The following is a 15,970-nucleotide window of genomic DNA, read 5'->3' as shown; positions in this document are numbered from 1 at the left end:
GTACGAATCCTGACCTCGATATAAACTTCCAGCCAGTCGGTTCTGAAAGAGTTGGGCCAAGCTTCTCCTGGCCAACTACACACGAACATGGGAGTAAATGTGGCTGTTAAAGAAGAAGAAGAGGAAATGGTCTCAGCTCATTGCTCAGCTGAAAAGGGTTTTAAAATGTGATTATAAAAATGTTTTACCTGTGACATGTTACAGATCTACAAGAGCTTCGCATTACTGGTGTCATTGTTGTTGTTGGTGGTGTTGGTGGTGTTGTTGTTGGGGTTCTTGTTTGCGGTCGATTTTTGAAATGTGCACCCATTGGTCAGACAGCTGCTGGACCACACCCACATCTGTGCTTGATGCACCCACCATTTCTTTTTTTGCGTTCTAAGTCGAGCCTCATATAAGAGCTAACAAAGAACATATAATAAAGAGAGCGGGAGACAAGAGGGGGAGAGAGAGGGAACCACAACAACAGTTGGGAACAGGGACATCAGGAGATCTGTGGAAGAGAGTGCTGGGGTGGGGTACATTGGATAAACAAGATGGACACTACAGGGGCTTTCAGGAAAGAAAATGGGGAATTTGAAGGAGTTGGATTAACGGGGGTACAAAAGATCAAGGTTTTGGATGGGAAGATATGAGATGATGGTGAACAGCTGCTTTGGAGACCTGGAGGGGAGGAGTGGGATTGAAGAGAGTGAGGGAGTTTGTTCCACAGGTGGGAAAAAAGAGGAACAAGAAAAAGAGGAAGAGAGGTGTCGAGTTCATTATTTAATAGCGCATTAAATGTGTTTACCAATTGCGCTTTTCATCTTTTAAGAGTAATTACCTCCGCCAGAGGAGAGGGTATTGCATTTGAGTCCGTTTGTCTGTTTGTTTGTTTGTCCACACAGAATAACTATGATTTTCTCTGCAACCGTTGGTTCGATTGACAGGAAATTTCCACCATAGGGTGCAACTCCACCTGGATAACTTTTTAAGGATAATTATGATGTCATAGGTCACGTGGTATGGGCGCCATCTTGAAAAAAACGAACAATTTTGCACTTCTGTATCTCTGAAAGTGCCGCATAGAAAAAATTGAGACATGGCTCATTGTAAAGAACTCTCCATGGGGAATAAAATATGTTAATGATGATGTCATAGGTGCCTCCATGATGACGTCATAATTTGACAAAACTTCATCCGATCAAGATGAAATTTCTTGAACATCATCTAGGGATAAATTGGGGGGAGAAAAAAAGAATAATAATGACGTCATCGGTCACGTGGTTCGGCCGCCATCTTGGAAAATCAGAAAAAATTTGTACCTCTATATCTCCGAAAGCACTGCATAGAAAAAATTGAGACATGGCTCATTGTAAAGAATTCTCCATGTAGAATAACATCTGTTAATGATCATTTCTGCCTCCATTATGATGAAATTTCTTGAGCATCATCTCGGGATAAATTGGTGGAGAAAAAAAAATGATGTCATTGGTCACGTGGTTCGGCCGCCATATTTGTTTTAACACAAAAGCCTTAAAAACCACTGAAAACACATCCTGGCAAGGGTCTGCAATCTCTGATTGCTCTTTTTCTTGTTTAAATGTGTGTTTCCCAATCGGCTCGTTACCGGATTTTGTCGCAGATTGTGACCCCAGTGCGGTCGGTCATTCTTATTGAACGTGACCCCAGTGCGGTCAATATGAATGATGGTTTTTAAATGACGTGCATATAATTTAAAAAACCTCATCACTCATCTATAAATACTTATGTGCATCATTCATGAATTAGAATGGAAATTAAACAAAAAAAAAAATTAATAAAATGTGAATTAATAATGCTGTGCATATTTCCTTACTTTATCAATATTCTTGGCAATAAGAGTATTACCCTGAAAATATATTGTATGAAGGACTCGAGACTTGATTGAAGCATACATTTACTTTGGGGAACTCCAAAGAGGGGGTGGTTGCGGGTTTCATTGGATTGCGGCCATTGGAGGAGAGTTCGCACACAGAAAATGAGATGTCGCGAATTTGTGAAGTCCATTGATAAATGATGTAGTTAAAAACATCCATAAAAGTATTCTTTAATCGGTGTCCACATTTGATTCCCAGGTTTTTACATGCAATTCCATCCAAGGATGGCTTATTTAACACGTTACATTAGTTCATGATGCTAAGATGGTGAAGAATACTGTTGCCCAAGGAGTAATTCCACGTCCTCCTATTCACACCCCAACCACAGACTACCGCACAGGTCCCTGCTACACGCAGGTGAGCAACCAGATGTGCCAAAGCCAGGTGAGCGGCATTGTGTGCACAAAGACGCTGTGTTGTGCCACCATCGGGCAGGCTTGGGGACATCCGTGCGAAAGTTGCCCAAGCCAGCCACATCCTTGTCGTCGTGGATTCATCCCTAACATTCGCACTGGAGCCTGCCAAGGTAGGCCTTATCCCACCACAATGATCAGATTATAACTTCCAGTGTTATACCTTTGCTGCCTGATTGCTTATAGGCTTTTCAAAACTAAGCTGTCCCAGCTTCTTCAGATGTTGTTGCTCAAATAGAATTACAACTCGTAGGCTCCTTAACTTTGATGTTCAAAGAGTAATGCATTTGGCAATATCCAGGACCTTCAATTTTCCTGACTAGCAACGGTACCCTCCCTATGGGCGGGGCTTAAATTGGGAGGCCCAAATGAAAAGGCAAAATATCAGAAATTGAAGGCTTTTTTTATTTTAAACGATTTATATAAACATCCGTTAAATCATATCACACGCAAATCATCAAAATCTAAACAGTATTTGTAGAATTTCAATAAAAGCCACATCACTGGTCATGTCGGTAAATATTATTCCATCGTGTTTGGAAGAACTGGAAAATTGGAAAAATTGAAAAAATTAGAAAAACAATACAGCCTATTTTACTCCAGGGGGTCCCAGGATTACCCACCCAAAATATCGTTGCGATCGGTTCAGCCATTTTTGCGGTACCTGGGAACAGACAGACACACAGACAGACATTTGGTGAATTATAGTAAGATTGTGACCTTCTGCTTCTGTAGTCGCTCTCATCTAACTCCGTGAGAAAATTGTCTACGTTCGTCTGTTCTTCCTCGTTATCTATCTCCCCTTCTTCTCTTTCTCTCTCATGATTTTATTTGTCCGTAAAGATTATTGTGCTGCGTGCTTGCTCTTGTGCCGCATTTCCTTTATTTACATTGATGTTATGGCTTGTCCAGAAACCCCATGCAGGCCAAAGATATTAGTTGACATCAATTTTCCTTTGAGATGAATTCCAAATACATTGGTAGACAATGGAAGAATGAATACATGTATAGTGTATATAGGAATCAAACCTTGGTTCCCAACATCATACACCATGCTTGGGTTCAGATGGGAATGCTAACTTGGCGAACCGATACTCAAGGAAGTTGGACACAGAGGAGCCCATCACACCTGTGCTCTGTGAACACCATAACGAACTTGATTTCACTTAGGGGGCGATTGGGGAAGAAGAGTGCGGAGGAGGAGAGCAGTGGACGCAAGCACTAGTTTGGGAAGCCTATTTTAGATGGCCTGTTCTTCAGATGCTAAGGCTTGTGTATTCGATCTAGATTGGGGCAGTGAGTCACAAACTTTCTTGTTTACATAAACTTTATAGCAAATCCACATGACCGTTTTCGACTGCCCCTTTTGAGGATAGTCCATGAGAGTAAGTAGATCCATGTGTAGATCTCTTCCTTGTTTTATACTTTGTCTCCCTTTTTTGTGGGGGAGGACAGATGTCGATGAGTGCAATGCTATTCCGAGGATGTGCGAGGGTGGAACATGCGTCAACTCTGTGGGATCTTATGAATGCCACTGCCCAGTTGGACATCGAAAGAGCAAAGTAGCTCTAAAGTGTGAAGGTGAGTTTTCTTGGTCCATGTTCATATTCCTACATGATCCGTCAAACCGGAAAATGTATTGGAAGCTTTTTTGTGGGAAAAGTTGTTGTTTTTTGGCAATGAATCGTGAACAATCAAATGGCAATACAATTAGATCCGGTCACAGTGGTGTTGATTTAAGTTCCTACTTGTGAAGTTAGGGTTAAATTATTTATTAGTGGATCATTTTAGTGAGAAGCATACGGCTGCGGGCAGCAAAAAACACTTCTGTACACCACCCATGAGGCTCGGTTTGCAAGCCACCAGCTACAATTCCAATAGAAGAGACATAATTATTACTCTTTTATGGAAAACGTTTGTTGTACACCGCTCCTTTCCGGGGCCATCTCCAGGCGCTGCATGACGTCATTGCCGGGCACCGAAGGGGGCCCGGCAATGACGCGCCCTGAAAGGGAGTACTCAGTTTTCACTCCCGTTTCTTGTTTGTTTGTTTGTTTGTTTGTTTGTCTGGGCGATATCTCAGCCATCCTTAGAAAGGGTATTTTTTAAGGCTGTAAAGGATATTTTTGATTTATTGATTAATCAATTCATCTATTAATTATTTAACTATTCGATTAATGACTTAATTTTTTTTTTATGTTACACATTCAGATGAAATGGTGGTGATTTAGGTATTCTATTAGCCAATTGATTAATAATTTAATTATTTTACGATTATTGTTTATTTATTTTCATTATTAATCACTTATTTATTTTCTTTCTCATCTGGGCAATATCTCAGGCACCTTTTGAGCGAGGAAGGTGATATTTGGACATGACAATGATAAAGTGATTTGGCTGTAAAGGGTATTTTTGATTTATTGATTAATTAATTAATCGATTAATTATTTAATTATTCGATGAATGACTTAATTGATGAAGTATTTGAAAGTTACAGATTCGTGAAATGGTGGTGGTTTATGTAATTTATTAGCCAATTGATTAACTTTTTTTTAATGATTATTTATTTATTTTCATCATTAATCATTTATATATTTTCTTTCTCATCTGGACAATATCTCATGCACCTTTTGAGCTAGGAAGCTAATATTTTTGATGAGCTGCACAGCGGTATCTGCCGCTATCTATGAGCTGCACGGCGGTATTGCCGCCCGGAGGCACCCCGGCAGTGCCGCGCTGGAGGATATTTAATTATTTGTCATGGAGGCGGTGTACTTTGAATGTATCTGCACTCGTTTTCTTTCTCATCTGGGCAATATCTCAGGCACCTTTTGAGCTAGGAAGCTGATATTCACACATGACAGTGACCAAGCGATGTGGCTATAAAGCATATTTGTAATAATATTAAATAATAATTATTAAATAATAATAATATTTTTATAATTATTAAATAAAATTATAAAATTAATGATAAAATTAATTAATTTTAATTTTAAAAATAAAATAAAATAAATTATAAAATTATAAAATTAAATAAAATTTTAATAAAATTAATAATAATAATTAAATAATAATTAAATAATAATATTAAATAATAATTAATAATTAATCGATTAATTATTTATTGATTAATCAATTAACCAGTTAGTTGATTTCTATCGATTAATGACTTATTTAATTAATTTTCGAAAAGTTGCAGTTTCAGATGAAACACTGGTGGTTGCATATTGAGGTATGCTATTAGCCAATTGGTTAAGAAATTAATTATTTTACGATTATTATATATTGATTTTAATTTTGCAATTAATCGATCCATTTTTGTACACCTCTCCCTCCCAATACCATCTCTTTGTGCTGCATGGTGGTATTGCCGGGCACCGGAGGGTATTTATTTATTTGACATGGGGGTGGTGTACTTTTTTATTCCGGCAAAATAACCCGTGTTTAGCTTTGTGTTGATGTTTGGAATTTTTAAACAATGTTATTGTAAAAAGCATTTTTAAAATGAAACAGCCAATCGTTTCTTGTACGATTATGTGTGTGTTTTTCTTTCAAACGTTTTGTATGGCTTGTATTTTGCTCTTTGGACTAAAGTGCACGTGATGAGGTTGTTGTCATTGCTGAGATACTTCCACCTTTTGGATGTAAATGTGTTTCTCAAAAGAGTAAGTGTAGTTCGTACGACCATGCATTTCGGTATCGGAGACACATTGCATGTGTTTATTGTATGTCCGTACGCTTTGATCTTTGGGGTCAAGGTGCACGTGTGTTGTTTTGACAAGTTCTTATGGCCATATAGTTTAGTTTATTGACGAAAGTGTGTGTTTTGTTTCCTGTTTCTATTAAAACTTTTCATGAAAGGAAGTTTCACAATTTCACTTCGTTCGTCCATTAGGATTTCCTAGCAAGAGAAACAAACACCTTTTTGAAATACCGACTTCTTTCCTGGAAGTCCTAGCAGTATCCATGTGATTTTTTTACCCCTCTCTCACCCCTCACCCTCCTTCCCATGCCCCCAAACTCTCTCCCTCCCACAGATCTCCCGATGTCCCTGTTCTCAAATGTTGTACTTGTGTGCTTCCCTCTCTCTCCCCATCTTGTCTCCGGCTGCCTCTTTCTTATGTTTTATGTGTCAGTTTGTCTTTTTGTGATTAATGCTAGCTCTTATACGAGCCTCGATCTTGTATAAAAAAAATTTAAAAAAGCACTGTAATGTACATGGTGTCAAATTTCTTCAAGCACCGATTTGTTTGTTCTTCTTGCAGTCTCTGGAATTTTTAACATTTATCTCCAAAAACACATTTCAAAACTGTCAATTGCTGTCCATGACTCACATCCATACATTTGGAACTGGAAATACCAGAGCATTAGGTTATAATACATCTTGGGGAAATCATATATTGCCAGAGCTGGCCGCCACTCTGGAATTTTCCTCTGGGTCGATTTGATCTTCCATCATGATGTTCAGCGTGTGATGGTGTGCACGTCTTTATCCATAGTGCTATCAAATATGTGTCTTCCCTCTTGGCTGATCCTGCCTTAAAGCTTTGAATTTTATAGGCCCGTTATTTCATTGGCTTCTTGTGGCAGGAGGCTGAGTCCCAAGGTCTGCTCCTCATTTACCGCAGTGCATGTTGGTAGCTTTCCAGTCTTTCGCTGACTCTTCTCCGGTCTTGCTTCTCTTGCCTTCTCCCCTCTCTGCCCAATTCCTCCTTCTCGCTCATTTCTATTCTACCCAAAACTCTATAACTTTATTACCCTCAGTCACTAAGTTTAAACTTCATGTTCACCACATTCATTAATCTCCTTATTCTGGTGCATGTGGTCCCTTCTTCCCCAGTCAGTTTTCCTGTGTTCTACTCCTGCAGTTGTCCTGTGTTCTGCTCCTGTAGTTGTCCTGTGTTCTGCTCCTGCAGTTGTCCTGTGTTCTGCTCCTGCAGTTGTCCTGTGTTCTGCTCCTGCAGTTGTCCTGTGTTCTGCTCCTGCAGTTGTCCTGTGTACATCGATAATTCTGCTACCCACCACCACCTCATATCTACTTGTGAGTTCTTCGACACAAACTGATATACTGGTACTCTATATTCCTTTCACTTGCAACTCCTCTCCTCGTACTGTCCTGCACGCTCTTGTCGCCTGTTTCCCTTCTTCTCCATTTTGTCCGTTGGTCTTTCACCCTCTGTAGTTCTATTCATCCATGCTCTCTCGGTTGAGTTCATAGTCATTTTGGTGCTTTTCTGCGAGAGAATTGAACCAATGAGTATGCCGTCCTTCCGAGGGGACAGAGTTTTTATTATTTATTAGAAACTAGTAAAAAGCCCGTCAACAATGATGGATTTAAACAATTTATTCAGCAGTGCAGCCTCATGAACGTGCCAAAGTTTGAAGCCTCGGCCTAGTGTCAGGTGTGCTTATATCCTCTTTATTTATGAGCCATCTTATGGATGTCAATGAACACTCGTTTTACTCTGTGTTGCACATGATGTGCAGCAAATTTCACCTCCCTGCACCTTGTATTTATTGTTATTTTTGAAAAAAAACGTTTCTGTACACCGCCCTCGAGGCTCGGTTTGCAAGCCACCGTCTACAATTCCAATGTAAGAGACATAATTACTCTTTTATGGAAAATGTTTTTCGAGTTTGTTTTATCCTCAAAAATAGACTGTAGTGAACACACATTCGTGTTGAAAGATTGACCTTTACAACCTCCCCTTATGAAGGGGGACAGACATCTGTACAAACATACAAACTGACTTTGTGTTTTATATGGTAGATGAATTATGTGCTTAGTTCTTCCACTGAAGAAAGTGACCATAAAATGACAGGTGCATCATTTTTTTTTTCATTAAACCTTTAACATTACAAAAGGGTGATTGTGTGCGATGTTGGTCATATAAAACATATTTTGTATAATAAATGGTTTGATATATAAAGAGAGACACGCATTTAATTTGTTGAGACTTTTTTTGTTTGCTGTCAAAGTCAATACATTTGTGTTTCATGTGAATTGTTAATACAACTGGTATTACTTGTTAATCTAAGAAATCACCATATTTGGCAGAAGACAGACTTCTAAATAAAACATGAAAATGAACAATAATATAGAGGATCAGACAGAATTTGGTGTGCTTCTTGTCTCGTTAAAGTTTACTTTACGATTTTGTGCAAATACAATACGAGTTATTACAGCTGAGTGCGCTTGTCGTGTTCTATTGCCTTAGGCTAGACTTAGTTAGTTGGCTGCCTCAGCACTTCCTGCAATGTTGGGCTGTATATATAATTGTTATGTACATCAGCTTAAAATCTCAAACGTGATTTTAAAAACAGGTTAATAAAACCTACCTTTTGTTTTGCAAACAAATGACAATGCTATGAGGTGTGTGTGTTTAAAAGACAAATATATATGTATGTGTATATTTGTATATATGTATATACTGTATATATGTATATGTATATATGTATGTGCATATGTATGTGTATATATGTATATGTATGTGTATACATAATCCCTGGTGTTGGGCTAGCGGCTAGGGTGCCGGCTTAGGATATCCTAGGATCCTGGGTTCGAATCCCGGTCAATCGCTGAATTAACGCCAGGGGGGTTGACTCAGCCTGTCATCCTTCCGAGGTCGGCAAATTTGAGTACCAGTTCACTGGTAATTCCCTGCTTGTCGTTAAAGGCGGCAAAAAGGGTTGGCGTCAGGAAGGGCATCCGGCCGTAAAACATTGCTTCAAAAAAGGGGACCGAAAAACAACAACAACCACAGTTCCCGAAAAAGGCCAACCCCTGCTTGCGGGGAAAAATGGCCTCTAAAGGTGGTTTTTTTATATTTTTATGTGTATACAGTCACGTGAAAAAGTAAGTACACCCCATGTAAAGTTTTGACTTTTTCAACATATTTCAACATACAGCTATTTGATCTTCATTTCAACAATATTGATAGATAAAGGTGATATAATATAACAAATATCATGAAACATTTACATTTTGTAGTCCATTGTATAATTTAAATAAACATAAATGCAAATTTCACATGTGGAAAAAGTAAGTACCGTACACCCTTGGCTCTAATAGGTGGTATTGCCCCCTTTGGCAGAAACAACCTCAAGTAGGCATTTCTTATAACTGTCTACCAGTCTCTGACATCGATTGGGAGAAATTTTTGCCCACTCCTGAATTCTTTCATCTGTGCGATGTTTGAGGGGTTTCTGGCATGCACAGCTCGTTTCCAATCCCCCCACAACATCTCAATGAGATTTAGATCCGGGCTTTGACTTGGCCATTCCAGAACCCTCCATTTTTTTTTTTTTTCAGCCATTCCTTGGTGTATTGACTGGTATGTTTAGGGTCATTGTCATGTTGCAAGATCCACCTTCGGTTGAGCTTCAACTCTCCGACAGATGGCCTCACATTATCCTCAAGCACCCACCCTCTGGTACAATGAAGAATTCATAGTGGATTCTATGATGGTGAGCTGCCCAGGCCCTGATGCAGCAAAGCTGCCCCAAACCATAATATTTCCACCACCATGTTTTACAGTTGGTATCAGATTATTGTCATCAAATACTGTCTTTGGTTTTCGCCAAACATGTCTTCTGGTACTGTGGCCAAACAGCTCTACCTTTGACACATCTGTCCAGAGCACATTGTTCCAGAAGTGCTGGTCTTTGCCTAGGTGTTCATTGGCAAACTTTAGTCTTGCCCTGATGTTCTTTCTGGACAGCAAAGGTTTCCTCCTGGCACACCTCCCATGCAGATCAAATTTGTGCAGCCTCTTTATAATGGTAGACTCGTGCACTTTGACATCAACAGTGGCAAGAGCTACCTGTAGGTCCTGTGATGACATTCTGGGGTTCTTAGAGACTTCTTTCAGCATCTTGTAGTCTGCTCTCGGGCTGAACTTGCTGGGGCGGCCACGCCTGAACAAGTTGGCAGTTGTTTGGAATCTTCTCCACTTGTAGATGATCTTCCCGACAGTCGAATGATCGATTTCAAATTGTTTGGAGATCTTTTTAAATCCCTTCCCAGACTCGTCGGCATCTATAAGCTTCTTTCTGAAGGCCTCAGAGAGCTCTTTTGATCTAGACATGGTGACGCCGCACACTTCAACAACAAAGAGCAAACCAAACTAAATGTCTGAGGTTTAAATAAGACAGGTTCCTCCAAGATCCTCTCTGACGATGTTCTAATCATTTGCACCTGAGCTGGTGCACCTGATTATAATTTTTGGGTATTTGAAGTAGTGATAAATGTAGGGGTGTACTTACTTTTTCCACATGCGAAATTTGCATTTATGTTTATTTAAATTATACAATGGACCACAAAATGTAAATGTTTCATGATATTTGTTATATTATATCACCTTTATCTATCAATATTGTTGAAATGAAGATCAAATAGCTGTATGTTGAAATATGTTGAAAACGTCAAAACTTTACACGGGGTGTACTTACTTTTTCACGTGACTGTACATATATACATACATATATACACATACATACACACACATACATATATATATACACATTTGTATGAATGATCTGGTGTGCTTTGTTGGTGAGTGGTGAAGGGTATAAAGGTGGGTGTTTGAGTGTTCCACCATGTTTGTTTGGTGTTGTGGATTCTGGATGTGGAGGTGTTGTTGTAGTCTGCATTCGCACTGGCTGGGGGTGGGGGTATGTACGCATCCAGGTGTAGTTGCTGCATGTGGATGTGTATGTGCCCCTGCTGGCCCACCTTAGCTGATCGTATCGAGGTTGAAGGGCCAAAACGGGATGATGCTGAGGACCTCGACTGAGGACCCGGTCAGTGCGGCACACTTGTGACCAGGTGTGTTTTGAACATATATATATGTATGCGTTTACAATTATATAATTTATAATTACAGAATTATCCGTTATAGGCAAATGACAGAACCGTCGGAAACTTTCTGTAAATGAAAATTATCTGCAAAGCATCGGTTTAAAAAAAAACCTCAATCAATATCTAACATTTGAAAATTGTAATTTCTATAATTACCTCCTCTATAAAAACATTGCCTCAAACAGGAAACCATGATTGTCATGGGACCCGCAAGGCTAACCCCCACTCTACCGGGGAAAATGGCCTTAAAACGATCATTCATATAATTACCTCCGCCACCAAAGGTGGATGGAGGTTATGTTTTCACCCCTGTCTGTCCTTTTGTGAACAAGATATCTCAAAAAGTTGTTGACGGTTTCGGACGAAATTTGGCAGAGATGTAGCGTATGTGACGAGGACGAAATTTTTCGATTTTGGTGAAAATCCGGATTCGGATCCGGCTACTATAAATTTTTAAGTGATTCTTCACCATTGGGAGATGGGGTCAAAAATGATACATAGCAAGACATCTCAACAAGTTGTTGACGGATTTGGACGAAACATGGTGGACGGGTTGCTTGTCTGATATGGACAAACAGATTCGATTTTGGTGAAGATCTGAATGTGGATTCGGCTACAATAATTATTTAATCTTTAAGTGATTCTTCACTATTGAGACATAGGGTGAAAAGTGATTACATAACAAGATATTAAAAAAAGTTGTGGACGAGTTATGAAAAAACTAGGTGGATGAGTCGGTTAGGCGAGAAGAACAAGCCGATTTGATTTTGGTTCAGGTCTGAATCCAGATCCGGCCTATCAGTGGGATACACCACATAAACTGATCACCAGGCGGAGGTTTGCGCTCTACTGAGTGCTGTTCTAGTTGTAAACTGTGAAATAAACATGACAATTAAATTTTACATTAAAACCCGTAAAGCGTACATAAGAAAAACCTCAATCGATATCTCATATTTGAAATTTGTTAATTTCTATAAATGTAAACTGTGACAAACGTGACAATGAAATTTTAGATTAAAACCTGTAAAGCGCACAAAAGAAAAACCTCAATCGATATCTAGCATTTGAAAATTGTTAATTTCTATAAATGTAAACTGTGACATGAACGTGACAATGAAATTTTACATTAAAACCCATAGAGCATACATAAGAAAAATCTCAATCGATATCTAGCATTTGAAAATTGTTAATTTCTATAAATGTAAACTGTGACATCAACGTGACAATGAAATTTTACATTAAAACCCGTAAAGCGTACATAAGAAAAACCTCAATCGATATCTAGCATTTGAAAATTGTTAATTTATATAATTGTAAACTGTGAAACAAACATGACAATGAAATTTTACATTAAAACCCATAAAGCGTACATGAGAAAAACCTCAATCATTATCTAGCATTTGAAAATTGTTAATTTATATAAATGTAAACTGTGACATAAACGTGACAATGAAATTTTACATTAAAACCTGTAAAGCGCACATAAGAAAAACCTCAATCGATATCTAGCATTTGAAAATTGTTAATTTATATAATTGTAAACTGCGAAATAAACATGACAATGAAATTTTACATTAAAACCCATAAAGCGTACATAACAGAAACCTCAATCGATATCTAGCATTTGAAAATTGTTAATTTATATAATTGTAAACTGTGAAATAAACATGACAATTAAATTTGACATTAAAAACCGTAAAGCGTACATAAGAAAAACCTCATTCGATATCTCGCATTTAAAAATTGTTAATTTCTGTAAATGTAAACTGTGACATAAACATGACAATGAAATTTTACATTAAAAACCGTAAAGCATACATAAGAAAAACCTCAATCTATATCTCGCATTTGAAAATTGTTAATTTATATAATTGTAAACTATGAAATAAACATGACAATTAAATTTTACATTAAAACCCATAAAGCGTACATAAGAAAAACCTCAGTCGATATCTAGCATTTGAAAATTGTTAATTTCTATAAATGTAAACTGTGACAAACGTGACAATGAAATTTTACATTAAAAACCATAAAGCGTACATAAGAAAAACCTCAATCGATATCTAGAATTTGAAAATTGTTAATTTCCATAAATGTAAACTGTGACATAAACGTGACAATTACATTTGACATTAAAAACCATAAAGCGTACAAAAGAAAAACCTCAATCGATATCTAGCATTTGAAAATTGTTAATTTATATAATTGTAAACTGTGAAATAAACATGACAATTAAATTTTACATTAAAACCCTTAAAGCGTACATAAGAAAAACCTCAATCGATATCTAGCATTTGAAAATTGTTAATTTATATATTTGTAAACTGTGAAATAAACATGACAATTAAATTTTACATAAAAACCCTTAAAGCGTACATAAGAAAAACCTCAATCGATATCTAGCATTTGAAAATTGTTAATTTCTATAAATGCAAACTGTGACATAAACGTGACAATAAAATTTTGCATTAAAACCCATAAAGTGTACAGAAGAAAAACCTCAATCGATATCTAGCGTTTGAAAATTGTTAATTTCTATAACTGTAAACTGTGACATAAAGGTGACAATGAAATTTTACATTAAAACCCATAAAGCGTACATAATAAAAACCTCAATCCATATCTAGCGTTGGAAAATTGTTAATTTCTGTAAATGTAAACTGTGACAAACGTGACAATTAAATTTTACATGAAAAACCATAAAGCGTACATAAGAAAAACCTAAATCGATATCTAGCATTTGAAAATTGTTAATTTTTATAATTGTAAACTGTGAAATAAACATGACAATTAAATTTTACATTAAAACCCATAAAGCGTACATAAGAAAAACCTCAATCGATATCTAGCATTTGAAAATTGTTAATTTTTATAAATGTAAACTGTGACAAACGTGACAATTACATTTTACATTAAAAACCGTAAAGCGTACATAAGAAAAACCTCAATCGATATCTAGAATTTGAAAATTGTTAATTTCCATAAATGTAAACTGTGACATAAATGTGACAATTACATTTTACATTTAAAACCCATAAAGCGTACATAAGAAAAACCTCAATCGATATCTAGCATTTGAAAATTGTTAATTTCTATAATTGTAAACTGTGACATAAACGTGACAATGAAATTTTACATAAAACCCGTAAAGCGTACATAAGAAAAACCTCAATCGATATCTAGCATTTGAAAATTGTTAATTTCTATAAATGTAAACTGACAAACGTGACAATTAAATTTTACATTAAAAACCATAAAGTGTACATAGGAAAAACCTCAATCGATATCTAGCCTTTGAAAATTGTTAATTTATATAATTGTAAACTGTGAAATAAACATGACAATTAAATTTTACATTAAAACCCATAAAGTGTACATAAGAAAAACCTCAATGTATATCTAGCATTTGAAAATTGTTAATTTATATAATTGTAAACTGTGAAATAAACATGACAATTCAATTTTACATTAAAACCCATAAAGCGTACATAAGAAAAACCTCAATCGATATCTAGCATTTGAAAATTGTTAATTTCTAAAAATGTAAACTGTGACATAAACGTGACAATGAAATTTTACATTAAAAACCGTAAAGCATGCAGAAGAAAAACCTCAATCGATATCTAGCATTTGAAAATTGTTAATTTGTATAATTGTAAACTGTGACATAAACGTGACAATTAAATTTTACTTTAAAAACCATAAAAGCGTATATAAGAAAAACCTCAATCGATATGTAGCGTTTGAAAATTGTTAATTTCTATAAATGTAAACTGTGACATAAACGTGACAATTAAATTTTACATTAAAAACCGTAAAGCATACATAAGAAAAACCTCAATCGATATCTAGAATTTGAAAATTGTTAATTTGTATAAATGTAAACTGTGACATGAACATGACAATTAAATTTTACATTAAAACCCGTAAAGCGTACATAAGAAAAACCTCAATCGATATCTAGAAATTGAAAATTGTTAATTTCTAAAAATGTAAACTGTGACATAAACGTGACAATGAAATTTTACATTAAAAACCATAAAGCGTACATAAGAAAAACCTCAATCGATATCTAGAATTTGAAAATTGTTAATTTGTATAAATGTAAACAGTGAGATAAACGTGCTAATTAAATTTTACTTTAAAAACCATAAAAGCGTACATAAGAAAAACCTCAATCGATATCCAGCGTTTGAAAATTGTTCATTTCTATAAATGTAAACTGTGACATAAACGTGACAATGAAATTTTACATTAAAAACCGTTAAAGCGTATATAAGAAAAACCTCTATCGATATCTAGCATTTGAAAATTGTTAATTTCTATAAATGTAAACTGTGACAAACGTGACAATGAAATTTTACATTAAAAACCGTAAAAGCGTTTGTTTAAAAAAAAAACCATAATCGATTTCTAGAATTAGAAAATTGTTAATTTCTATAATTGTAAACTGTGAAATCAAAATCTCAATGAAAATTTATGTAAAAAACCGTAAATGCGTCTGTTTAAAAAGAAATAAACAAGATATCTAGCAGCAGTCGGTGTTGCTTGCCCATTGCCATAAAGCTTCTATTTAATATGTACCTACGTAGCATACCCACGAATATAGTAATAATATCAACACCGATTAATATGCAATACAGTGGTAATGACGACTAGAATGGCAGTTTAATGTAGGCCAATGCATTGTATGTAGGCTGTTAGGCCAAGTAGGGTTAGGCTGTTAGGCCAAGTAGGGTTAGGCTGTAAGGCCAATGCCTTGTATGTTACCGACCAAACGGCGTCAGAACTGTACTACC

At 36.3% G+C, this 15,970-nt stretch overlaps 1 protein-coding gene across 1 annotated transcript in view; it reads left to right on the top strand.

Annotated features, from left to right (window-relative positions):
* The window catches only part of LOC137434504 (fibrillin-2), a 360,988-nt gene that overhangs the window by 77,462 nt on the left and 267,556 nt on the right, over positions 1 to 15,970 (top strand). The window contains exons 6-7 of the mRNA XM_068127594.2: positions 2,227 to 2,424; positions 3,767 to 3,892. Coding sequence (XP_067983695.2) covers positions 2,227 to 2,424; positions 3,767 to 3,892 — 324 coding nt within the window. The remainder of the gene's footprint in view (positions 1 to 2,226; positions 2,425 to 3,766; positions 3,893 to 15,970) is intronic.

This window comes from Myxine glutinosa, chromosome 10 (assembly GCF_964187855.1).
Source record: "Myxine glutinosa chromosome 10, kmMyxGlut1.1, whole genome shotgun sequence".
NCBI classification, from domain to species: Eukaryota; Metazoa; Chordata; class Myxini; order Myxiniformes; family Myxinidae; genus Myxine; species Myxine glutinosa.
This window is presented reverse-complemented; position numbering and strand designations above follow the sequence as displayed.